At 54.9% G+C, this 24,248-nt stretch overlaps 1 protein-coding gene across 3 annotated transcripts; it reads left to right on the top strand.

Moving 5' to 3' along the window:
• The first annotated feature begins 814 nt into the window (after positions 1 to 814).
• Positions 815 to 23,774, top strand: LOC115277276 (proline dehydrogenase 1, mitochondrial). 3 transcript variants are annotated; one of them, XR_003902344.1, is made up of 14 exons: positions 815 to 1,132; positions 5,421 to 5,629; positions 11,067 to 11,101; positions 11,600 to 11,749; positions 13,180 to 13,244; positions 13,439 to 13,555; positions 13,932 to 14,011; positions 14,691 to 14,772; positions 16,167 to 16,259; positions 16,350 to 16,496; positions 17,287 to 17,462; positions 18,592 to 18,690; positions 21,914 to 22,051; positions 23,017 to 23,093. XR_003902344.1 is itself a non-coding variant. In XM_029921321.1 (14 exons), exons 1-14 carry the CDS (start codon positions 860 to 862, stop codon positions 23,367 to 23,369), a joined length of 1,803 nt encoding a protein of 600 aa, XP_029777181.1. In that variant the 5' UTR covers positions 819 to 859; the 3' UTR covers positions 23,370 to 23,774. The 3 variants fall into 3 exon arrangements, 2 of the variants coding, with proteins under 2 accessions (XP_029777181.1, XP_029777182.1); XM_029921321.1 differs by lacking the exon at positions 21,914 to 22,051 and adding an exon at positions 23,182 to 23,774 and having other exon boundaries at positions 819 to 1,132; positions 23,017 to 23,105; XM_029921322.1 differs by lacking the exons at positions 11,600 to 11,749; positions 21,914 to 22,051 and adding an exon at positions 23,182 to 23,774 and having other exon boundaries at positions 820 to 1,132; positions 23,017 to 23,105.
• Positions 23,775 to 24,248: the final 474 nt, after the last annotated feature.

Here is a 24,248-nt window from a genome sequence, read left to right on the forward strand (position 1 = left end):
GGGAGGGAGACTGGATGGCCTCCCAAACGCCCCTGCCCGTGTGAGAAGCAGCAACACATGACCGCTTTGCCCGCTTCTACGTTCTCCCGGCCTCGCTGTGAGTCCACTAGGCTCAAAGAACACGGAGGAGCTCAGGTATGCAGGTGTGTGATGGCGCTTACGCGCGGGTTCCGAACCCACAGGACCAGGTTTGGGGACCTGGGAAAATCGGAGAAATCGCACAGCTGATTGTGGATCCAGTTCCTGGAGGCGCGGGGTCTCTTACGGGAAAGATAAAGCTGAGTATCTTGGATAGGCATCCGAGGAGACAGGGACTCCTTTGAGAGTGTGGCCACAGGTCAAGGAGGGTTTCAGGCGTGTTTAGCGCCATTGGGTGGCCGAGGCTGCCGCAGAAGTACTGGATTCAGGAACTCTCAGGGGTCTGGCCTCCCTGGGAGAGGGAGCGGCTCGGAGAGCCAGGCAGGCTTTCCCCTGCAAGGTGGCTTTGATCCTAGGGCGGGGCGGGGCCTCCCAAAGGTCAGGGGGAGGCAGGAGAGGGCGCGGCTCAGAGTGCAGAGCGGGGTTTATTAGGCGAAAGGCACGGGTCCTGGGGCTTCACTAGGAGCCCACGCTGCACTAGGAGCTGGGGCGCGGGGCGGGGCCTCCGGGTGAGAGGGTGTGGTTCAGGTTGCGGGGCGGGGTCTATCGGAGAGGGGCGTGGCTCAGCTTTCGGCGCACCTCCTAGGGCGGGGTGGGGCCTCCCGTAGAGACCGCGCGGATCCTGGGGCGGGGCCTCTAGGAGAGAGCGCAGCTGAGCTCTGGGCGAGGCGGGGCCGCCGGCGCATACTTAAGCAGCCTCGGAGGTAGCGGACGCCCCGCCATGGCTCTGAGGCACATCGTTTCTGCGCTGCGCTTCGGCACTCCCCGCCTCGCCCCGCTGTCCACGGCGCCCGTGGCTCGAGAGCAGTCCGCCGCAGGCCGGGAGTCTGCTCCAGGATGCGGGGCGGCCGAAGGCGCGCGGCCGCCGGTGCCCGTCGTGGACTTCGGCAACACTCAGGAGGCGTACCGCAGCCGGCGCAGTTGGGAGCTGGCGCGCAGCCTGCTAGTGTTGCGCTTGTGCGCCTCGCCTGCGCTGCTGGCGTACCACGAGCAGGTGTGCGGGTGGGCCTGTGGGTGGGTAGGTGCGCGGCGGGGCGCGCCGGATCCTCTGCGTGTTCCGGGAGCCTTTATGAAGTTTCACTGTAAAGCGGGGCCCGGCCCTTGAGCATCGCCGGGAAGTCAGGAAGGGGAGGTGTTTCCTGCATTCTCCTTTGAGCTTCGTGAATTTTCCTAATGCCAGTTTCTACCAACTAAAAAACAAAAACCAGTTTCTAAATTTTTAAGCTCTATGCTGCTTGTGGTAATGCAAAGTTGTCACCTGAAAATTGTGTGTTTTAAATGTTGCTTAATAGGGAGTCTTGGTGGTATTGAAGGGCTCTTGGCCTGGGAACCCAGGGTTTTCAGAAACTGATTCAGGAGCTGGCCAGACACAGCTACTCCTAACAGTGTTGGGAGAAAACTGAACTACAGCTTTTATTACTTCAACATAGTAACTTGTGAAAAGTGTGTAGCCTTTGGGGAAGTAAAAAGCAGAACACTGTCTCAGCCATTATCAGTCTGGGTGTATGGAGATGACAATTATTTTCAGGGTGATCCTGGGAACAGTTTGCAAGGGTGCATGTTGGTGCTAAGTGTCTGGAAGGCTCTTTAGTGCGGGTGGTGTTCGTTTCTCAAGCAAGATTGTGCTGAGGGTATTGTGCTGCCTCCCTTGGTCCTTGAAGGAGGGGGAAGGGACAGAACTGGAGTTATGGAGGCTTCTGGGAAGTCATCTGTGTTTGCAGTAAATGTGGATGTACTGAGGCAAATTTGTGGCTATTGAGAGCCCAGGCCAACTGGAGAGGAGGGCAGAAAAGAATACTCGGGGTTCAAGGAGCCTGGTGGTGGGGTGGTGGAGGTGATGAGGACCCTTTGGGGAGCACCACCGTCTGAAGAGCAGGAAAGAGCAGCAAGTTCTGGATGTGCAGTGGTTGGGAGGGAGGAGGCAGGTGGGGGTGGGAACCACTAGACTGGCCATGAAGTCTCCATGGAGGGCAAGGACAGGGACCTGGCTCCTGTAGTTGGGGCATCATGGGACTGCTGGGTGGGACTGGGATCCATGGGGCAGTAGTGGTGCAGGAACTGTGCCTGCTGCCACGTGACTGGAAGGGAGGGAGTGAAGGCTGGAGTCATCTAGGTCCTATGTCTCTGAGCTTTCTTCCTTTGGATCAAAGCCAGAAGAGAAGCCAGCACAGCTGGAGACCATGGGGTGCTGTGGGTGCCACTGTCCAAGTGCCAGAAAGTGCTGGAGTGTAGGGACCACTGTGGCTACCTGGAGGTGTGGGGAGGCTTCTCCCAGGCTCCCCTCCTGTCCCACCTGTGTCCTGGGGATGCCTTCAGGGAGCCCACTGACGGTGCTCTGTTTGCCCCCTGTGGGACCTGTTCCACCACAACATCGCCAGTGGGCACACTGGTGCCAGTGGCCTTGGTACCTGGTGCTGGAGGAAATGGGGCAGAGACCAGGCTGTAGAGTTGTGGGCTGCTCTCCAGAACCAGCATTTACCTTGTCCTCTGGTCTGCAGTGAAAATTACTCCTGCTGAGCAGGGTGGGTCTGTGTGCCACCTTTGGGGGGTGGGGGTCATCAAATCCGCTCCCAGCAAGTGTCAGTCTGCGGGAGCTCATTTGGAGCTGCTGCATTGGTTTGGCACCCAGTTTTGTCCCTTCCTTTCCAGAAGACAAGAGTTTAGAAAACCCAAGTCTTCCATGACCAAGGCTTCCGTACTTGGGTATAAGCCAGTGGAGAAGAGGATAACAGAAGGGGAAGGGGACAGGATGGATGGTGATGGGGGCCATGGGGACAGGGAGGAAAGAGAACTGGCTTTACCCCTTCTTGCTTTGCACACATCTGTTTGAATCTTTTATGGTGAAAGCGAGTATATGTGTTCCTGGTGCATTTCTACCCATGATGGATGCCCCTACCTGGAGAAGAGGGGATGCCACCCTCATCTCAGACTGTGCCACCCAGGGATACACCTGATGCCTGGATGGTTTTAAAGGGGCAGCTTTGCTCTGGGGTTAGTTTTAAAACTGCCAGATCTGTCCCCTGTGGTTCCATAACCTTCTGTGACAGGTTGGCCTTCCCTTTGCCAGACTGAGAGGGTGAGTGACCGGCTCAGTGACCTGGGTGGCCTTCCCTGCCATTCTCTCTGAGCCCCACCTCCACCTCGGGAGCTGGTCAGTGCGAAGTGCAGGGTGTGTGGGAGGTTACCAGCCCAGGGCCCCCCCTGAGTCAAATAACAGCATCTGCCTTGCTCCTGCTGCTTCTATTAGCATTGACTGTGGCTGCTTTTGGGCTTTGCCAGCAGAGTTGAGTAGTTATGACTGTGACTGTGTGGCCCACACAGCCTACATTATTTACCATGTGGCCCTGGACAGGAAAGTTTGCTGGGCCAAGAGTAGATGGCTGGCCCATTTTTGCACATGGTGGCTTCTGACAGTTCTCAGAGCTGACATGTACAATGTTGGGGTTTTCCAGAACCAGATGATGGTTTTCAGGTGTCCAATTCTGCCCCGCCTGTCACTGGGGTGATCTTTAATATAATCAAGTCCTGGCTTTTCCACTGCCGAGGCTGCTCTGGCTGATGGACTCCTTGACCACTGGCCCAGGCTGTGTGAGGCTGAGACACCCTGCCCCATTCTCCCCGGTTGACCCTAGAATTGTTTGTTTCTTATCCTCTTTATAAAAGCGATGAGACGCAGGACACCTGGGTGGCTCAGTTGGTTGAGAGCGTCTGCCTCTTGATATTGGCTCAAGTGATGACCCCAGGGTGGTGGGGTGGAGCCCCACATTGTCCAGCATGGATTCTCTGTCTCTCTTTCTTAAAAAAAAAAAAAAAAAGCCAGACAAACAGAAAAACCTAATGAGATGCAGTGAAATCAGACACCACTACAGAGAGGTTGGAGCAAGGCAGAGGTGATGCCCAGGAAACCCTTGTCCTTGGTTTGCCCTGCGGTGCCCTCAGGCTTGGTCCTGAGGCATCTCCACCAAATGGCAGCCTCTGATTCAGGGCGTGTCTGCCTTTGGGCCAATGTGAGGTTGCTCAGGACTAGTTTGCGGATGAAGGTTTTTGATTTACTCATACTTCTGCTTAAACTAGAGATTGTTCCTTGAAGCCCTGATCCCAAGAGATGTTCCTCACAAAGGGGTTCTGTTATCCACTGGATTTGACAGACCTCAGACTTTTTCTTTCTTGGAGATAAGTGGGGGGGAGGGGAGCAGATAGTGGACACATAGGAATTTCCAGACAGATGGCCTGTGTGCTCTCCAAGCAGACATCCCTTCTAGCCTCAGGGGCCCTCCATTATCGTCACTCCTTCCTGCCCTGTTTTTCCTGCAGGAACTCCATGCCACCTCCATGCCTTGGCAAGTCCATTCTCTGGGTCTAAGTGAGCAAACATCTCCTACCTGTGCTCTGACAGTCACTCCCTCACCCCCTGTTCTGAATCATTCTGTGGAGGTGCCTTGCTCCATCGAGGTCTCTCTCCCATTAGGATATGAGCTCCTGCGTTTTGTTTAGACTGGAGTTGTACTGGGCACAAAGCAGTGACTCAGGACTTTGAAGGATGGCATACATTGAGGATATGGTGACATGTGATAAGAGGAGCTGAGTACTCCATGGGCAGCCGTCTTCCTCAGGGGCGTGTCCACTCTAGCTGTGGGTCTGCTGTGGCCCGGAGGACTCTGTAGAAGATCACCTGGCTTATTATTCACCTAATGTTTGCTCTAGTTGAAGTCAGACTCCTTCTGAATTTAGCATGTATTCATCTGCTCAGCAACTACTGGAAGGCCGGCTCCTTGCCAGGCACTGTTTTAGGGACTAGGAATAAGCAGTGAACAAAATATTGAAAAATCTGGGTGCTCGCCTGCTAGAAAGTTGCACTGAATCCTCCTACCTGGCATAACCCACTGAGGTGTGAATACAGAGGATGTGATGAACACACCCACTGCTATTCCCAGAGAGACCTGCTATTCGTTTTTTTATCCACCAAATGATGGTCTGGCACCGCTATGTGCTTGCTGCTCAGGTCACCTGGGAGTGTGTAGGACAGGGAAGTGGGAACAGCCGTGGGGGTGGCGCTGGGACCTCTGCCCTGCATGAGGAGTAGATTGACAGTGGCTATACGTAGAGAAGCGAGCTGCTGCTGGTGGCAACCGCTGTTCCATCAAGGCCCTAAGTAGTGTTTGGCTTTGGTAGGTGTGTATCAAGGCTTTATGGCTGGAGAGAAGGGGGTGGGGAAGCAGGGGTGTCCTGCTGGGACAGGGGAGGCCCCGCCGCCAGAACAGCCCTTTCCCTCTGCCTTTCAGCTGCTCCATCTCACCCGAAGACTTCTGGGGCAAAGGCTGTTTGACAAGCTGATGAAGATGACTTTCTATGGGCAGTTTGTGGCTGGTGAGGACCAGGAGTCCATCCGGCCCCTGATTCAGCACAACAGAGCCTATGGCGTGGGCTCCATCCTGGACTATGGAGTGGAAGAGGATCTGAGCCCCGAGGAGGCGGAGCGCAAGGAGATGGAGTAAGGCCTGCCTGGGCATCTGGTTGTAACCCCAGAGCATCCTGGGGCCATCTGGGGCTGGGCTGGGAGGAGGCCCCCAAGGATAGGAGGGCTTGGTCAGCCTGCTTACCAATGGCCGTCCTGGGTTCTCCCTGGTTTCTTGCATTTTTGCCCTGTGAGGATGACAGCTGTGGGCTTTCACAAAAGGCCTTGTATGCACAAGGCTAGAGGAGGGGCAGGGATAGCCGTTGGCAAACTATAATCCAGAGCCCAGCGTGGCCGGCCAGCCTGGTTTTGTGAGATTTGCAAGGTGAGATTGTTGTTGCTTTTTCAAATGGTTGAAACAAAACAAGAATACTATTTTGTGATATTTTAAAAGTGTATGAAATTCAGGGCACCTGGGTGGCTCCGTTGATTAAGCATCCAGCTTTGGCTCAGGCATGATCTCATGATTCATGAGTTCAAGCCCCATGTCAGGCTCTGGGCTGACAGCTCAGAGCCTGCAGCTGCTTTGGATTCTATGTCTCCCTCTCTCTCTCTGCTCCTCTCCCACTCATGCTCTGTCTGTCTGTCTGTCTGTCTCTCTCTCTCTCAAAAATAAATAAACATTTTAAAAAAGTATATGAAATTCAAATCACTTTTGCTCTAGAGGAGCAGCGTTGAATGGCTGTGGCAGAGGCCATATGGCCCACAAGGCTGAAGATAGAAGCTACCTGACCATTCACAAAACCTATTTGCTGACCCTGGATTAGGAGGTGCTCTGGCTTCCTGTTCTACTAAAACATCTCTTCTGAGGCATTGCTAACCTGTTGGACAGGTCCCACTGCCCAACTCTTGCCTAGCTCTTGGGAGGGTTTTCTGATTAGTAGGGGGCTCTGCCTGGTGGGTATGGAGACTGTCAGGTCTGGTGCCTACGCAGGGGTCCAAGAAGGGAATGTACAGCCAGGAGCAGTGTGGGAGCAGGCTGGCCTGGGGTCTCCTCCTGAGATCACCAACTTGCTGTAAAATCTGTTCTCTGGGTAGTGGGTGTAGGGACATATGGGTACCTCCCTGACCTACCTTTCTGGGCCACAGAACAAAATTAGAGGATTAGGTCACCCTCTGCTTCCTGGAGAGGTGGCCTCACAGCAAATCCAGGCCAGACCAGCCCTTTCTGTGCAAAATGCCCAGTTCCTGTGCTGATGCATGCACCCCTCCATGCCAGGACTTCGCTTTCATTTGGGACCCTTAGTTCTGACAGCAGCTGTGCCTGACCACGTGGGGCCCGAGACAGGCCTGCTGAGTAACCTGCCCTGTTGTAGGCTGGGATGTTTGCTCTGGCCTGGGAACAAGAGGGGAGGGGAGGCATCACATGAGGCTCCTGCCCTGGGAACGGAATGTTCAAGCCAGGAAGCAACAGCAGCAGTGGATTGGCCTGGGGAGTCCAGCCCCTGCCTAGCCATTTGCTGTCTTAAAGGCAGGGTTCTCCAGTTTGGCACCCTTCTATGTATTCCTCACGGTGGCCTGGGGCTGCAGCCTTCTTGACGCTGCCTGTTGAATAACTAATGGGCTCTGTGTTCCTGCTGTGTCTGGGTTAAGGGCTGAGTGATTTCACAATAGGGTAATCTCCCTCCGGTATGAAAAGACTTCTTTCCCAGGGTGATCTAGCTGGCTTCCTGCCTGTCCTGCAGGGAGAGTATTGGGAGATGGGCTGGCCTTGCCCTGTCTTGGAGCCAAGGAACCTGTGCCCCTGGGCCATGCTGCTGCTGATGCCTGTCATGATGTAGCAGCCCTGCTTGGTGGGCTCTGGGATGTGAGTGGTGTTCCCTCCTGTCCTAACTGGCATCTGATGCAAGTGGCAGGTGTCCACTCATGCCCAGGTCTGCTGCCAGGCAGCCTTGTGTCTTTGGAGAGGCCTGGACTGAGGGGACAGAAGCAGGCTTGTGGGTGCTGGTTGAACATCTGTCCTGTCAAGTTGCCTGCCTGGCTTCCTGGGTGTTTAGTCAGGCGTGGCTCCTACCATGCAGCCTCCATCCATGCAGCCCCCATGCAGAGAAGTGCTTCTGTGTCCTGGTGGCCCCAGAGGTCTGTCTTGCTAATCCTGTCACAAGGCATGTAGACCCTGCTCTGGGGAGTGCTATAGAGGCCACTACCCCAAATTAAGGCCATAGAGGTTGGGGTAGGAAAGGTATAGGTGGTGCTGGGCTTGCCGTGGGCATAACCACGTGAGGCACAGAAAGGAGAGAAGTGTCTGAATGCACAAGAGGCCCAGCAGCCTCCTGAAGGTCTGAGGAGGAGACCCTGGAAGGGTTTCCTGGGCAGGAAGCAGGAGGTAAGAGGCTACAAGTGCCAGAGAGAGAGAGAGTAGCAGGGGCAGGATGGTGTTTCTCAGAACACCTGGTAGAAGGCAGGAGCCCCAGAGGGTCTCCCCAGTAGGCTGGGAGCTATGGGGATAGAGAAAAAGGGAAGGGTGCCTCCTAATGATCCATCATGACAAGGACACCTGGGGAGAGTATGGATGGCAGGTGTGTCTGTCTTGCCTCTGCAGACCCAGGACTGGCTGGCAGTGGAGCCCCAAGGTGGGGGCAGCTCCACAGGACTGGTGGGCGCAGAGCGCTCAGGTGCTATCTGGAGCCAGGGCCTGGGGGGCTAGGGATGTGGATGTGCAGGCAGGAGTGAGCTCCACTGGGCTTCTCTGTGCTTTACTCCCTCCTGCCACCTTCATTCCCCCAGGGGGAGCCAGCGAGAGCCCCCCTCACTTTCTGCTTTCTTCTAAAAGGTGTCCAGTCAACAAATCACCCAGTGCAGTGAGCTGAGCTTGGAGGTGGCCAAGAGATGGTCGGGGCCTTCCTACTCCTCTGTAACCCCCCGGGTCACTTGTATTGAACTTCTGCCCTCTGCCCCTGGGCACATTCTTTTCCCTCCTCTACATCCTGGGCCTTGCACGTGTGTGTGCATATATGTGCGTGTGTGTGTGTGTGTGTGTGTGTGTGTGCATGTGCACACACAGGGTGGTCTCTTCCTTTCCCTGCCAGTCACGTGACCCTCCTCCCTTCCACTGTACCTGGCAGCTGCCATCTTTTTCTTCTCAGGACCTACCCACTAGGCCTGGTTGAAAGTATGACTCTGACCCTTCTCAGGGCCATCTGCTCGGAGACAGGCGGCTGTCCCCCTGATCACATGGCAGTGTGGCCGACCCAGTTCCTCTGCTCAGTCCATTTCTAAAGTGCTTCCTCTCTGGTCTGTGCCCAGAAGGTTCTTGGATGGAAATAGTGTAGATTGACTGTTTTGCTGCCACTGACTCTGCTGGCAGTGAGGAAGGGAGTGGCCCACACTCCTTTGTACCTTTGGAGGCTGGCTGGGGCTTGGAGGGTGGATAGGCCAGCTGTGGAAATGTTGAGCAGGAACCTTACCCAGCGATGGGCCACTAGGGGCCTTTTAGATAATGATTTCCCATGTGACAGAATGCAGCCTGCCTAGAAGTCAGTGACCTTGAAGGCAGGGACCTGTAGGGAGTGGCCCACACTCCCCTGAACCTTTGGAGGCTGGCTGGGGCTTGGAGGGTCGATAGGCCAGCTGTGGAAATGTTGAGCATGAACCTTACCCAGCGATGGGCCACTAGGGGCCTTTTAGATAATGATTTCCCTTGTGACAGAATGCAACCTGCCTAGAAGGCAGGGACCTTGAAGGTGAATACTTGTGTTTCCCTGAGCCATGGGCTGTGTGGTTACAGAGCAGGCCTGAGTCCCAGCAGCCACCCTCCTTGCTGATGAGACCCATGCCTTAGTTCAGATGGTGGGTCCTGAGTCATGGTATTTGCCTGGTTGTACCTGGACCACATCTTGGGGCTGGTCTTACAGGTGCTCCTTGTTCCCAGAGGGGATGCCGTGTGTGGGGCTGACCCCTCTCTTATGTTACAGAGTAAAATATTGTCACACAGTCACACCTCACCCTCTTCTGTACATCAAACACATATGTCTAGTTGGCATGAAGTGGCTCTTGTCCCCTGTCTCCAGGTGGGGCCTGTGGGCTGTGCAGCCATGTGCAGCGCCCTTAGCCCCTGTGGACTGTTCCAGCTACTGAGACTCCCAGGTCCTTACAGTTGACAGATATGGGCCCTGGGGTTGCACAGGAACTAGGACCCAAAGAGAGGGCTCCCTGGAGGGCAGCTGGCAGCCCCTTGGTGCAGGAGCACGGAGGTCAAAAGCTGCCTTAGACCTTTGATTCTACTTGAGGCTCTTGCAGGTGCAATTAGCTCTCAGCGGCTTTGCTGTCTTTACCTCTGTCTCAAGTGCCCCAGCAGAGGGGGTGGGGGTAGGGGATGGGGAAAACACTGTCCTTTTCCTGTAAAGTATGGGCAGAGCCTCAGGGGCCCCCAGGGGTCTGAGCATTTAGGAGTTCACCAGATAAGCCACAGGGCTTCAGCTGCACTCTTTCTGTGAGAACTGATTTACGAGGCTTTAAATATAAAGTCAGATGATGGGCAGAACTCCTCAAATGCACTCCAGGACAGTGCTGGTGAGCAGCTCTTTCATCTGAGTGGGCTTAGCTATGACATTTGCTGTCCTGGCTGTCACAGCCACTGAGAGGGGGATGGTCCTACTGTGATTCTCGCAAGCATTCTGGGGGAGGGGGGATCTGGATGGGGGCAGACCGGGCAGGGATGGCAGGGGCATGGCAAGGGGACTGCAGGGAGACCAGTGTGGGCAATGGCAAGCATGATCTCAGGCTGGTCTCACTGATCTGTCCTCATGAGGACTGGGGTCTGTTATTCCCTTGTGATGGGAGGCCAGAGGAGGGCTGGCTTGCATTTAAAAAAAAATTCTGATTATTGGTTAGAAAATACACCTAAGGGGTAAGAATGAAGCAGGAAGGGGGTGAAAGTGGGGCTAGCTGTGTACCCTGGCAGAAACCCAGAGCCTGGCCTGGGGTTCCTGGCAGTTGGAGGTGCCTGGATGTAGGGGGCATAGGGCAAAGCAAGGGGCCTTGCTCCTCAGCTTTGGGAATTTTGTACTTTGGTAGTTTCCGGGCTCCATTCCTTATCAGCTCTGGCTGGCCCTGAGGCTCCATTCCCCTCAGAAGGAATGCCCCCCTCCCCCTCATAGCTAGCTTTTATTAAGCACCTCCTCTATGCCTTGGGCTGTCAGCTAGTTTTATTCACTCCTCACCTACCCATAAGGAATCTGAACCTTCTCCAGGATGCAGAGCTTGTAGGCCAGGTTGGTCTGTGAGGCTGCTTCCCTGCCCTGCTCAGGGGAGGTGACCCTGCAGGCTGGGGTGGGTAAGGGGTGGGGCACCTGAGTCACTTTTACCTGCCCGGGCTAACCCAGCCATTCTTGTACAGCCCTCCATGGCAGATCAGGTTCAGGACTCCACCTTTGGCTTCCTCTCACCTCTGCCTGTTCAAGGGGAACACGTGCTTGTCACTTGCAGCCTGAGGTGGTGTGACCCACCCTCACCCTCTTCTTCCTTCCTACAGGTCCTGTACATCAGCTGTAGAGAGAGAGGGCAGTGGTGAGTACAAGGAGGCCGTTCAGGAACAAATGCTTTCACCACCTGCCCCGCCCCCCCCCCCCGCCCCCGCCCTCACCACCCCTACTTGGGAGACCTAGGTTCAAGGGCACAGGCAAGACTTGGGGCCAAGGCTCCTCCCTGTGCCCACATGGCTTCTCCCTGTGTGCACCCAGGCCATTGCTCCAAAGCTGTTGACATCTTCAGGGCTCTCCCAGGGGTCTTCATTGCCTTGTCCTAAGTGGGTCTGGGTTCTGCCTTTCTGGCCCAGATTTGCCATGTGACTAGGGCTCAGCCAAGTGGAAGGAGCAGGGAGCGGTGGGCAGCACAGTGGAGGGAGGCTGTGGCTGCCAAGGAGCCAGTCCTGAGGGCAGGGGGCCTTTGGGCCATGGGCAGGTCCTGCTGGATGTGGGGGAAGCCCCATGTTTGCCTAGAGTAAGGTGGGAGCCAGAGCACAGCACAGAGCCTGTGTGTGCTCGGGCCATGTGCCTGCCTCTCCAGGTACAAGTAAGAGGGAGAAGCAGTACCAGGCCCACCGGGCCTTTGGAGACCGCAGGGATGGTGTTATCAGTGCCCGCACCTACTTCTATGCCAATGAAGCCAAGTGTGACAGCCACATGGAGACGTTCTTGCGCTGCATTGAGGCTTCAGGTAGGGCCCTCCTCCTTGCCGGCCATACACCTGCCAGGGAGGCTCGATCTCTTTGTGTAGAGATGCTGGTGAAAGCAAGGCCAGGCTGGACCACTTGCCTGGGGCTCAGATGGTCATGAGGATGACCATGGGTGACATGGGGAGGATAGGCTGGGCTTAGGTCACGCCTGAGTACAGCTCCTACCCAAGGAGCCTAGCACTTCCTGCCCCTTCCTAGATATCAGGGCCCAGATGAGAACCTGAGTAAGGCTGCCAGTGGGCTGAGCAGCACCCCCATCTGGGTCAGGGCTCGAGCCTCTCCACATGTGGCACTGGGGTTTGCCAATGACTGCGCTGTTGCCACAGAAGACTTCTCCTGCCTGGCCTTAGGTGGAGAGCCCACCAAGGGAGGCGAGTTAGGGGGGCCTCTGGGTCCTTTATTCTTCAGGACCCCCCTAGCCACAGTGCAGCCTGCCAGGTGGCCCCAGCAGCCCTTCCATTAGTGGGCTCTACCTTCCAAACACCGGGAGGAGCTGGAGTAAGTTGTGCTCAGAAGCAGCCTTCTGAGAGCAGTGCTGGGGAGATTCCAGGTGGTCAGGCAGAAGGGGTCCAGAGCAGGGGGCGCCTCCTTCCTCCGTGCCTGCTTTGCCTGAAGCAAAGGTCACAGATGGGTCATGGGTTTCTGGAAGGGAGGAGAGAGTCAGGTGTGGTTGAGTGCCTTCTGTTCTCTACCCTGTGCTCCACTTGGCATTTCTGTTTTCTGTGAACCCCCCACCCCGGCTCCAGACAGCCTGGGGTGCCGGTGGCATGGGAGAGGATGTGGAGGCAGGGACAGAGTGGGCCAGTCTCACTGGCTCCTTTGCCCACTGCCTTCCTTGACCCATGTGCCCAACAAACCCTGCCAAGTTGCCTGTTTCCCCCTCCAAGGTAGGCTGTCTGAAGCAGCTGTGTACATGGGCATTTATGGGCTCGGTAGAAACATGGTCCTTCTGCCCATAAATAGTTACCCAGCAGCCCAAGATATCTGGCTCCTTGGGTGGGCTCTCCCTTCCTCTTGGGGACGGGGGCAGCAGGGACCCTTGGTGCCACCCACCTTAGCCTGAGATTTCTGAGCTGTCACTAGAACTACTTCCAGGGAGGGTAAAGCATGTATGCCAGGGAGCAGACAGCCCTCCTAGAGATTGCTGTGGCCCTGCTAAGCTCAAGTGGGGAGGGCGGGGAGAGACCTGCTGGTCCCACTGCTCTGTCCTCAGTTTTGGCGACTGGATCATTCAACGCTCCCTGGTGGTCTTGGGGCCCATCTGTGAGGGAGACCCAGTACCATGTATGTTGTAGGTAATTGGTAGGAAGAGGGGCCATGCCAGCCATGTGTCCGTCCCTCTAGGCACAGGCTCCTGGTCCTCCCTATCCCCATCTGGAGCCCTAATGGTTCTTCCTGTGGCTTCTGACAGGCAAAGCCAGTGATGATGGCTTCTCAGCCATCAAGCTCACCGCGCTGGGGAGACCCCAGTTTCTGGTAAGTGTCAGAACCTTCCACCTGCAGAGAGAGTCTGTAAGAACTTGGGTCTGCTGTGAGAATTAAGCGAAAGCTCATGTGTTGGTACCTTGGTGCTGGGAGCCAGGCGCATAGGTGAGACTGGGAGGGAGCCCAGAGCTATGCAGAGGTCCTGGGCATGCGCCAGAGCTGGTGCCTCAGGCCTGCACTCGCAGCTCCAGTTCTCAGATGTGCTGACCAAGTGGAGACGATTCTTTCACCAAATGGCTGCAGAGCAAGGGAAGGCTGGGCTGGCTGCCATGGACATGAAGCTGGAGGTGGCAGTGCTACAGGTAGGAGAGCCCTGCCCTGGTGGGTGTGACTAGGTGGACACAGTGGGGGCTTGGGGAGGAGCCCTGCCTGGGGGGAGCTGGCCAGGCAGTGTTTGAGGTAGGTTCCCAGAGGTTGAGGACATGCTGGGTGGAAGGATTTCAGGACAGGGGTGCTGCCCTGCACATGGTTGAGTGCTAGCTTTGGGCTCGGGAAGGGGCATCAGAGACAGGTAAGAATAGACCTGTCTGTGGAACAGAAACACAGGCCAAAACTATCTTGTTCTCGGTAATGGTGTAAAAAACTCAAAAGAGCCACACTAGTGTTCAGGGGAACAGGAAATGTTAGTGAATGGGGCTGGGGCACGTCCGTGGGACTGCCACCTTCTCACTTCTCAAGGAGAGTGTGGCAAAGATGGGCATCGCATCCAGGACGGAGATTGAGAGCTGGTTCACTGCGGAGACCCTGGGCATGTCTGGGTAAGAGTAGCCCTGCAGCTGGGAATTCAGGAGCACATGCTCTGTATGCTCTGGTTCAGCCGTGGTTCTAGATGAGCCCCAACAGCTTCTCCCTGTCCTGCTTGCCCTCCAGAAGAGCATGGGCTTGGGGCGGCAATGCGGAAGGACTTGTTCCCTGAGACACAGGAGTTGACAGGAGTCTGGAGTCTGTGGGACTGGGGCTGCAGCTGGCCCAGACAGCAGCTGGGGCGGGGGGGGACCTAACTGGCAGGGCTGCTCACAGAATTATTCAGGTCCTAGCATGAGGGTGCCACACTCAGCCCTCCCTCGGACCCACACGCAGGCAGGCGGAGAGTGAGGGCAGCTGAGAACTTGGGGGCCCCACGACTCATCCTGAGACACCTGGGGCCTGGACTGAAGTCACCGGGTTCCCCGGGCTGGCAGAGGCTGTGACACGGCCCATGGTCTTCTCGGTGTTCACCCTGGGTTTTTATATATAGCTGCCACCACCCTGATGCAAGAGTTTTGGTTTTGGTTTCCATTTTATAAACAGAGGATGTTTATCTGTCCTTTGAAACTGAATGCTGAGGTGAGTTTTGTGGGGGGTGGGCTTGGGGTCCTCTTTTAAGGAATGGGCTGGTTGGGGCCTAGGTCTCCCACAGATCATAGCGCCCTTGTGCTGATGCAGCTTTTTCCACAGCACTCTGGACCTACTGGACTGGAACAGCCTCATCGACAGCAGGACTGAGCTCTCCAAGCACCTGGTGGTCCCTAACATGCAGGTGATGACCCCTTGCCCTGTCACCCTGTCTCACAGGGGCACAAGGCTGAGAAGGGAAATGTTCCCTGATACTTTCCCTGAGGCAGCAGCTGGGGACGCAGTCTGGCTGAAACCAGAGTCCTGCCTGGCTGCATAACACCCCTGTGGTCTGGAGGAAGAGGACAGACCCATGAGTGCCCCACAGAGGGGGAGAGAGACCCATGTCCTCTGTCTGGCAGGTTACCCCAAACCTGATATGACTACTGGCCAGAAATGGCAGTAATCATATTATCCCACGTCACGGTTCTGGATGAACAGGGCTCAGCTCGTGTGGTTTCTGCTCAGGGTCTCCCTTCCAGTTCTCCGAGCATGGTGGGAGCTGGGGTCATTGTGGAGGGTCCCCATTCACACGGCCAGCAGTTGATGTTGGCTGAGCCAGGGCTTCCTCACCACATGGCAGCTGGTTCCCAGGTTGAGTGTGCCCTGAGAGCCAGGCAGAAGCATTATTACCTTTTGCAGCCTAGCTCCAGATGTCCCACAGCATCATTTATGCCCAATTCTGTTTGTTGACAGTGAGTTACTAGGCCATCCTATGTTCGGGGAGAGAGGAATGTGATGCCCTCCCCCCTCCCATCCTGCCTGTGGGAGGTGCAGGAATTCGTGCCCTATTTGAAGCCACCCTTGAGCTGGGACGTAAAGCAGCAGCCAAGCCCCTTAGGAAAACATCCCACTGATACTGCCTTCCCCCGGCACTGGGCCCCAGCTGATGGAGGGCCCAGTCGCCAAGCTAAGACACTAAGGGCCAATGGAAGGGCATGCTGGAGACCCCACTGAGAGTGCCCTGGGCAGTGTTAGTGGGCGTGTGGGGCTCGCAGAGGGCCCAGGGTTGCACAGGTCTCCAGGGTAGGTGCCCCCCACCCCCACCCCAGCTGCTGAGCACCAGCTTTCTGCTGACCTGCCAGCTCCCTGACAGCCACCACTGTCTGGAGATGGTGCCTCTGTCCTTGCTCTGTGTTGTCCGTCTACTCCAAGTTGTCCCTCCTGCTTGTAGCCACCACTCCTCCCCCGAGCCCTCTCCCTGCTAGGGGCTGAGTCCTTCTGGGTGATTGAATGTGTCAAGGGTTTCTTCCTTACCATTGTGTGGGAGCAAACACCTTGGGTGCAGGCCTGACCTGGGGCAGCTAGCCCTGTGAGTCAGAAGGTGTTAGCTGGCAACAAGGTCCTGGGGACCAGGTGACAGGTGGCCTCAGGACAGGTGCCAATCTTCACTTGAAAATGGAGGCAGGATATGGGGTAGACTCGTTGGTCCTGGGGTATTGGTAGGGGGCCAGGCAGATGCCCTCAGGCAGAGGGAGCTGTGGCTTTGAGAGGTGGGAGCTTGGAGCCCTGCTGTGGCTTGACCATGTGCTGCCCCAGACAGGACAGCTGGAGCCTCTGCTGTCACAGTTCACTGAGGAGGAAGAGCTGCAGATGACGAGGATGCTGCAAAGAATGGACGTCCTGGCCAAGGTTGAGGACCCTGGGACGTGCCTGGGAGGGGGGGAGCACCTGTCTCATGTGATCCCAGTCAGACCTTCTGTTCCACCCTGCACTTCTCAGAAAGCCACCGAGGTGGGTGTGCGGCTGATGGTGGATGCCGAGCAGACCTACTTCCAGCCTGCCATCAGCCGCCTGACCCTGGAAATGCAGCGTAAGTTCAACACGGAGAAGCCACTCATCTTCAACACGTACCAGTGCTACCTCAAGGTATGGCCCCTGCCCACTGCCCCCCCTCACCCACCCGCCCTCAGGTGAGGGGATGCCCCTCACGTGAGGCCCATGCTGGTGTCGGGAGAGGCCTCTGCCAGAGTGTGATGGCCTCTGAGTGGGAAGAGAGGCCCCAGGACTCTGTAACTGGCTGTGTGTCAGTCCTTCCTCTGGGTCTCAAATCCAAGACAGGGTTTTGAAGGGGTAGAAGGAAGATCTAGGCTTTTTACAGTCTGCTTCATGTGCCTTAATCTCCGAAATTTGAAGGCCTCATGAGTCACTGTTTTTTCCTGCCATTTTTTAGCTTGGGTCCCTCCGAGAATCAGATGAAATCTCTGGTCCACTTCCCACAAAGAGACTTGCTGAGAATCTTGCATGTACCTCAGGGAGCCCAGGATTCTTGAGGGTGGGGTCGCTGAGCACAAACCTGGGCTGGGCTGCTCTGGGACCAGCCAGGTGTTTGGAGGAGACGGTGTGGGATGGGTGTCAAGGCTGTATGGCTGGGGGACGTGGGTGGGTTGGGGACCCAGGGAGATGCCCATAGCAAGCAGCATCCCTTGCCCCTGAATCAGCCTGAGAAGACTCTGGAGTGTACCATGGCTGCTGGTACCTAGTCTTTCCCCCAACAAGGTAGTCCCCAGGCCACACAAAGGAGTCGCTATTTCTTGGAGATGGAAGTCAGAGGGCCTTGCTCACTCACACTTGTCTCCCAGCTCTTCTGAGCACCCGGGCCTCACGGTGGAGGGGGCCTCATCCTGGTCAGCAGCAACTTTTGGCCCTGGTCCCGCAGGATGCCTATGACAACGTCACCCTGGATGTGGAGCTGGCTCGCCGTGAGGGCTGGTGCTTTGGGGCCAAGCTGGTGCGGGGTGCATATATGGCCCAGGAACGCGCCCGTGCTGCGGAGATTGGCTATGAGGACCCCATTAACCCTACGTACGAAGCCACCAATGCCATGTACCACAGGTGCGCCGGCCCTCCTTGGCCCTTTGGGGTGAGGGCCTCGCAGCTTCCTGGGGAGGGGAATGAGAACACAGGACAGGGGTGTTGAAACTGACCTGACGGGACCCCTGTCTGAAGGGGGAGCAGCCCAGTGTGCCAGAAGCCTCTGTAGGAGCAAGACTTGTGTTCTGAGGGCTCTGCTTTTTATTTTTTAGTTTTTGAATCCTCTGCTTTTGTTTTACCCTTTCTAAAAACTACTAAGGTGGATATTTAGCACAGAAAAGTCTACTGAATAAAACTAAACTGGCCCAGGTCCCCCAGCCAGCTCTTGTTGACACTTAGGACAAGGGAACCCCGAGCGACCTCTTGCCTTGCATGTGGCCCATTTGCTTTCCAAATGACACACCAGGATCATCAACTGTGGCTGCATCTGTTTTTGCTGTGTTTATCTCACTGACACTGTCCTGCAGGGAGGACAGGCAGAGCCCATGCTTTTTCTCTGTGAGCTGTGTGTTGCAGTGTTGCAAATTCAGATCCTGAGTGTCTGCCCACCTTGGCTCCTGCTCCCTCCCTGGCAGTGCCCTGCTTCTTTCTGGGAGCTTCCAAGTCTGCCATGGGTGTGCCCACATCAGCTTTGGCATCGTGCATTCAGCCCTGTGCCCTTGCTTCTCCATGTAACACCCATTTGGATCGTCCTGTGTCTGCGCGCCAGCCCACAGTGTTAACCCAACAGCTAGGTGGGTGCCCATCTTTGTGAGCTTTTGGTGGTTCTGTCAGGTCATTACAGTAGTGACTCATAGCACACCCTGGCCCCATCTCCTGTGCTCACGGGCAAGGACATAGTTGTCACGTGACCCTCACGCTGGCAGGACCTCACACTGTCTGTGCACAGGGAGGCTTCAGTCTCCTTGTGGACCCCTCTGGAAGCGGAGCTCCGTCTGTCCTGGGTGCCCTATGTCCCAGCTGTCTCCTGTGGAATGTCTAGCCCCAGGCACTGCTCACAGTTTCTTTCTTACCTATGAGGTATTGAGGAGTGATAAATACAGCTTTGGTCCCATCACCATGGCCATGCTTGGAAGGAGTGGGCTCGCTGGACACCTGTGGGCCTGCCTGGGGCCTCTACAGGCTGGGGCTCACGTGGCACTCCCTTCAGGTGCCTCAACTATGTCCTGGAGGAGCTGAAGCATAATGCCAGAGCCAAAGTGATGGTGGCCTCTCACAATGAGGACACAGTTCGCTTCACACTGCGCAGGTAGGCACCCCCTTCAGCTGTCTGGTGTTCCTTGGTGGGGGTGAGGGAGCAGTTTGGGATGAGCGGTATGGAAGTTATGTGCAGAGTGACCTGTTGGACGTGGTGGCATCTGGGGGTGATGTCTGTGGAATGAGCTGCAGTGGCAGCTTTAGTGTCCTGCAAGCCCCCTGTCTCCCCAGGTCCAGCTGGCCACTGGCACTGCAGTAGCAAAGAGGCTATTTGCAGTGGCTTGGGTTTTTAAAATTAATACCTGACTTACTAAATTTCAAATCAGAAACTAAATTTCATTAGGTGATTTAAATAGCTTACTGAAATGCGCAAATATGGTGTGCAATGTTGGAGCCCCTCAGGAGGCCTCCAGTGAGTCATCTCCATTATAAATAGTTACTCTTAACGTTTTAAACTGCATTTAGGGGGAGCCTGGGTGGCTCAGTTGGTTGACCGTCCAGCTTTGGCTCAGGTCATGATCTTAAGGTCCATGGGTTCGAGCCCCGTGTCAGGCTCTGTGCTGACAGCTAGCCCAGAGTCTGGAGCCTGTCTTCAGATTTTGTGTCTCCCTCTCTCTCTGACCTTCCCCTGCTCACACTGTCTTTCAGTCTCTCTCTTGCTCTCTTTCTCAAAAATAAATAAAAACATAAAAAAAAAAAAACCTTTTAACTGCATTTAGAACTTACTATAGTCTGTTTTCTCTTTAAATGTGTGTCCTGTGGAGCAAAACTTTGGTAGAATCCGTGCAAGTCAGATACAGGAATAAGGTGAAGTAAATTTAAAAAATATTTTTTAAATGTTTTTAAATTTATTTGAGAAAGAGAGAGAGAATGAATGAATGAATGAATGAGAAGGGGAGGGGCAGAGAGAGGGAGACACAGAATCTGAAGCAGGCTCCAGGCTCTGAGCTGTCAGCATACAGCTGGACACAGGGCTCGAACCTGTGAACTGAGGAGATCATGACCTGAGCCGAAGACAGACACTCATCCAAGACACCCAGGCACCCCATGAAGTAAACTCTTAAATATTCCAGTGTTACCACCATGTTTTTTGTGGTATCTGTCTTAACCCAAGGAGCACCACATGGGGGGTCCTAGCCACTCCTCCTGCTCCCCAGTCTCCACCTTCCGGGGCTTGAGGCCCCACAGGAAGCACGGTGGCAGTGGCCTTGATAGCCCTCGCCGTTCCCAGGGGCAAAGCAGGGCAGCCAAGGATCGTGGCCAAGCAGGGCTTCCGGAAGAAGCAATGAGAGAACAGCCAAGGCACAGTGCAGCCAGCTGCCTGAAGAGCTGACTCTGGTCACTCTATACCCATGTGGTGAAGCGGAGCTTATTCTCTGCTTTTTCACAGCCTGACACTGCAGCTGAAAACTAGGATTCTTTTTTTTTAAATTTTATTTAAATCCAAGATATTTAACATACAATAAAATCATGGTTTCAGTAGAATTTAGTGATTCATCACTTACAGATGACACCCAGTGCTCATCACAACTGCCCTCCTTAAAGCCCATCACCCATTTAGCCTATTCCAACCCACCTCCCCTCCAGCAACCCTATTTGTTCTCTGTATTTAAGAGTCTCTTATGTACTGCCTCCCTCTGTTTTTATTTTTCCTTCCTTTCCTCTATGTTCACGTTATGTTTCTTAAATTCCACATGAGTAAAACCACGGTGTCTTTCTCTGACTTATTTTGCTTAGCATAATATATTCTAGTTCTTCCATGTTGTTGCAAACAGCAAGATTTCATTCTTTTTGGTTGCCAAGTAATATTCCATTATGTATGTACGTATGTGTGTATGTGTATATGCGTGTAATAATAATATATACACACACATACATGTATATACATATATATACCACATCCTCTTTATCCATTCGCTGGTCATTTGGGCTCTTTCAATAACTTGGCAATTGTTGATAGCGCTGCTATAAACATTGGGGTGCATGTTCCCCTTCAAATCAGCATTTTTTATCCTTTGGATGAATACAGAGTAGTGCAATTGCTGGGTTGTAGGTTGCTCTATTTTTTTTTAATGTTTCATTATTTTGAGATTGAGGGGAGAGAGAGGGAAAGAGAGAATCTCAAGCAGGCCCTGCTCTGTCAGTGCTCAGAGCCTGACATGGGGCTTGATCCCATGTGAGATCACAACCTGAGCTGAAATCAAGAGTCAGATGCTCAATCCACTAAGTCACCCAGGTGGCCCTAGGGTAGTTCTATTTGTAACTTTTTGAGGCGTCTGCATACTGTCTTCCAGAGTGGCTACACCACTTTGCATTCCCACCAGCAGTGTAAGAGGGTTCCCCTTTCTCCACATCCTCACCAATATCTGTTGTTTCCTGAGTTGTTAATTTTAGCCATTCTGACAGGTGTGAGTGCCTCATTGTGGTTGTGATTTGTATCTCCCTGATGATGAGTGACGTTGAGCATTTTTTTTGTTAGTGAAAACCATGATTTCTAATGCATAGCATTTGCAGCTATCAGGGTGGGGACATGAGCGCCAAGACCACCAGCGTTACCCAGGCCGAGTGCAGACTTTGACAAGTCTCCCTCCTGAGAGTCCCTACCAGGATTGGGGTCTCACTGTTTCTGTGGGATTGGTGAGGGGCTGAGTGGAGTCCTAGCTGGACAGGACTATTCCGCCTTCTTCCCTGCATTCCCTGGGGACTTCCCAGCTGCTCATTTACCGCCTTGGATGCCCCAACATTGTCACTGGATGTCAGAGGGCCAGAGGTACCTTTTGTGCTTGGTGCAGGAAAAAAAAATTAGTTCTGGCTTGACTTTTAAAACAGATGATTTCATTGCAAATCTTAAACCCTGGCTTTCCCTTAGACTTAAAAATACTATCATTCCTTGATGGAAATTGACCCTGGTGCTCCAGGGTCCTCCACTAGTTGATGTATACAAAGAGCCTCCCTGCACCCCTACACAGTGGCAGGCCCCACAGGGTCACTGATGTGCAAGTGGCATCTTCTTAGGTTTGAGTTATGAGCTCAGCAGGCTTTGCTTGACCACTCCCATTTTAGGTAGGGGTCACAGGACGGCCACTCACCAGCTAGACAGGGAAGAGTAAAAGTTCTAAAGATATAACTTGCCCTTAGAAGGGCTTCCTCTCTCCTGCTTTCTGAATCTTCCCACCGAGAAGCCTATTCTGGGCATCTTAGCCAGGGGGCCTCCTGCCTTGGACATGGCTTCCTTTGTCTGGAGTGCCAGCTGAGTGCGCTCTCCTTTCTCGTAGCCCCCCGGGCCTGAGCCAGGCTCCACAAATACTGCCATCGTGGAGGAGGCTTGGCGCCTGCAGGACGTAGTTCTGTGTTCCTGCACTGGGAGCTGGAGAGCCACGGCAGCTTGGGCTTACCTTCCCCGAGGAAGCAGTGTGGGTATCTGATGCCACATCAGGGAGCTCAGACCGCCTGTGTTAGCTTTGGCTGAGTGGCAAGCCAACCCCGAACTCCGAGACCTGAACAGCTGCATGTTCCGTGGGCCAACAGTGTTGGCTGGGCTCAGCGGGGGACTGCTTCTGCTGGCCCTGCCCTGGGATCTGACTTGTATCTGGTCATCTAAGGCCTGACTGGACCTAAATGTCTTCATTCATGGCTGGGGAAGCAAAGGGTAAGAGCAGGAGAGGGTGCTAGACATAGTTGGGGGCCACCTGCCCCAAAACATCTGAGCAGCACTAATAGAAATGTGAGCCACATGAATGTTCCGCTAGCCACATGAAAGAGATTAATTTCAACAATACCTTTCAATTAGCCCAACATATCCAAAATATTATCTGTATTCAGTATTTCAGAAAAATAATGCACTTTTTTTCCAGTTTTCAAAATCCCATGTGTGTTAGATACTTCTAGCACTTCTCAGTCTAGACCAGTCGACTTCCAGAGACTCAGGGGCCACCAGTGGCTAGTGCTGCTGTATAGGACAGAGCAGCCAGTAAGGGGAGGACAAGAGACCGGGTGGGGTGGAGGGATGTGTGGGATGGAGATGGTGCGGCACCAAAGGAGAGGGGCTCAAAAAGGGGTTGGAGGAGGGCCTCTGAGAGTTTACCATGCCTTGGGGCAGGCCTGCCTTGCTGGATCAGGGCAGGGGAGAGGGAAGGGGCCATGGGGAGCAAGCATAATGGGAGGGGGAGCCTGGCTTGGGGAGGGAGTTTGGTGGCCATGACCTGAGGTGGGACTTGCAGGGCAGAGGTCTGGTCTGGGCAGCACAGAGCCTAAACTCATGCCCCACCCTGCAGGGGATGGCGGCTGAAGTGTTATAAAGATCTAGGAGTGGAAGTGGAGGGCTCAGAGCTAGCCCAAGTTGCCCCGGGGGCTCACCTGCCATCTTGTCTGTCTCCAGGATGGAAGAGCTGGGCCTGCACCCTGCTGATCGCCAGGTGTACTTTGGACAGCTACTGGGCATGTGTGATCAGATCAGCTTTCCATTAGGTGAGCTGAGCCTCCCAGGGGAGCAGGGGTGGGGGCATCCAGGACTGGGCCTCACTGCTTCTGCCTGTGTGTACAGGTCAGGCAGGCTTTCCTGTGTACAAGTATGTACCCTATGGCCCTGTGATGGAAGTGCTGCCCTACCTGTCCCGCCGTGCCCTGGAGAACAGTGGTGTCATGAAGGGGGCCCAGCGGGAGAGGCAGCTGCTGTGGCAGGAGCTCAAGCGGAGGCTCTGCACGGGCAGCCTCTTTCACCGTCCAGCCTAGTGCTCATGGGCTACTACCACCCACCTTCAGACTCGCCCTCCAGACGCTGCTTTGCCTGGGCTGTGGCCTCCCAGGCCAATGCCACATTTATAGCCCAACCCAGACTTCCTATGGATTCACCTTTTTATGCCCAAGATTGTGAGGCCCACTGGAAGTGGGGCCTCAGTGCCCCTCTGGCCTCTGCCCATGATACGGGCACTCAGGCCATGTCTGATGCCTGCCAGAGCCACTGGGAACTGTCAGGGACTGCCCTTCAATGAGTGGCCACAACCCCTAGGACCTTGGACCCAAAGGACCACCTTCTGCCGGGGTTCATCCAGCTTACATCCTGAGCCCCACAGGTGGGCAGTCACTAGGCTGGGGAAGCTGGCCTCGTCAATAAACCACTACTCCTGCAGCCCTCAACTGCATTCTTGGCAACACTCTTTCCCTCAAGCCCTCACGTAGGGCCAGCATCAAAGACAGAGTGGCTCTCATGGCTCTGCCTCTCTGGCACCAGGTGTCCCTGGGGGTGAGACCCAACATGGGTGGAGTGGACCTACCAATACCTTCCTTCAGGCTATATCACAGATTTGGCTGTATAGGATGCTAGACACTCCCACCCCCAAACTGCACAATTCATGATGACAGACAGCAGGGGCCCTGGGCACAGACCAATGCAGACAGGATACCCCTGGAGTGGACTTGCTGCTTCCCACCCTGGACTCTCTCCCCCAGACTTGTCTTGCTGCTCTGTGCCCGCTGCCCCAGCTGCCCCAGGGATCCATCAGGCTCCTGCTGCTGTGGCCAGGGCTGACTCTTAGCTGCCTCCTCCCACAGAGCAGACTAGATGTGTTATTAGTGCCCTGGGCTTGCCCTGGGGGAAGGGGGGTATGGCTG

The sequence above is a fragment of the Suricata suricatta genome, chromosome 14 (assembly GCF_006229205.1).
Source record: "Suricata suricatta isolate VVHF042 chromosome 14, meerkat_22Aug2017_6uvM2_HiC, whole genome shotgun sequence".
Classification (NCBI taxonomy): domain Eukaryota; kingdom Metazoa; phylum Chordata; class Mammalia; order Carnivora; family Herpestidae; genus Suricata; species Suricata suricatta.

Excerpts from the sequence above, each read along its gene's own strand:
- LOC115277276 (XM_029921321.1), top strand. The coding sequence starts at position 860 with ATGGCTCTGAGGCACATCGTTTCTGCGCTGCGCTTCGGCACTCCCCGC. Across the intron at positions 13,556-13,931 it reads TGGAGGTGGCAGTGCTACAG|GAGAGTGTGGCAAAGATGGG; the intron begins GTAGGAGAGCCC and ends TCACTTCTCAAG. Across the intron at positions 18,691-23,016 it reads GTTCGCTTCACACTGCGCAG|GATGGAAGAGCTGGGCCTGC; the intron begins GTAGGCACCCCC and ends GTCTGTCTCCAG.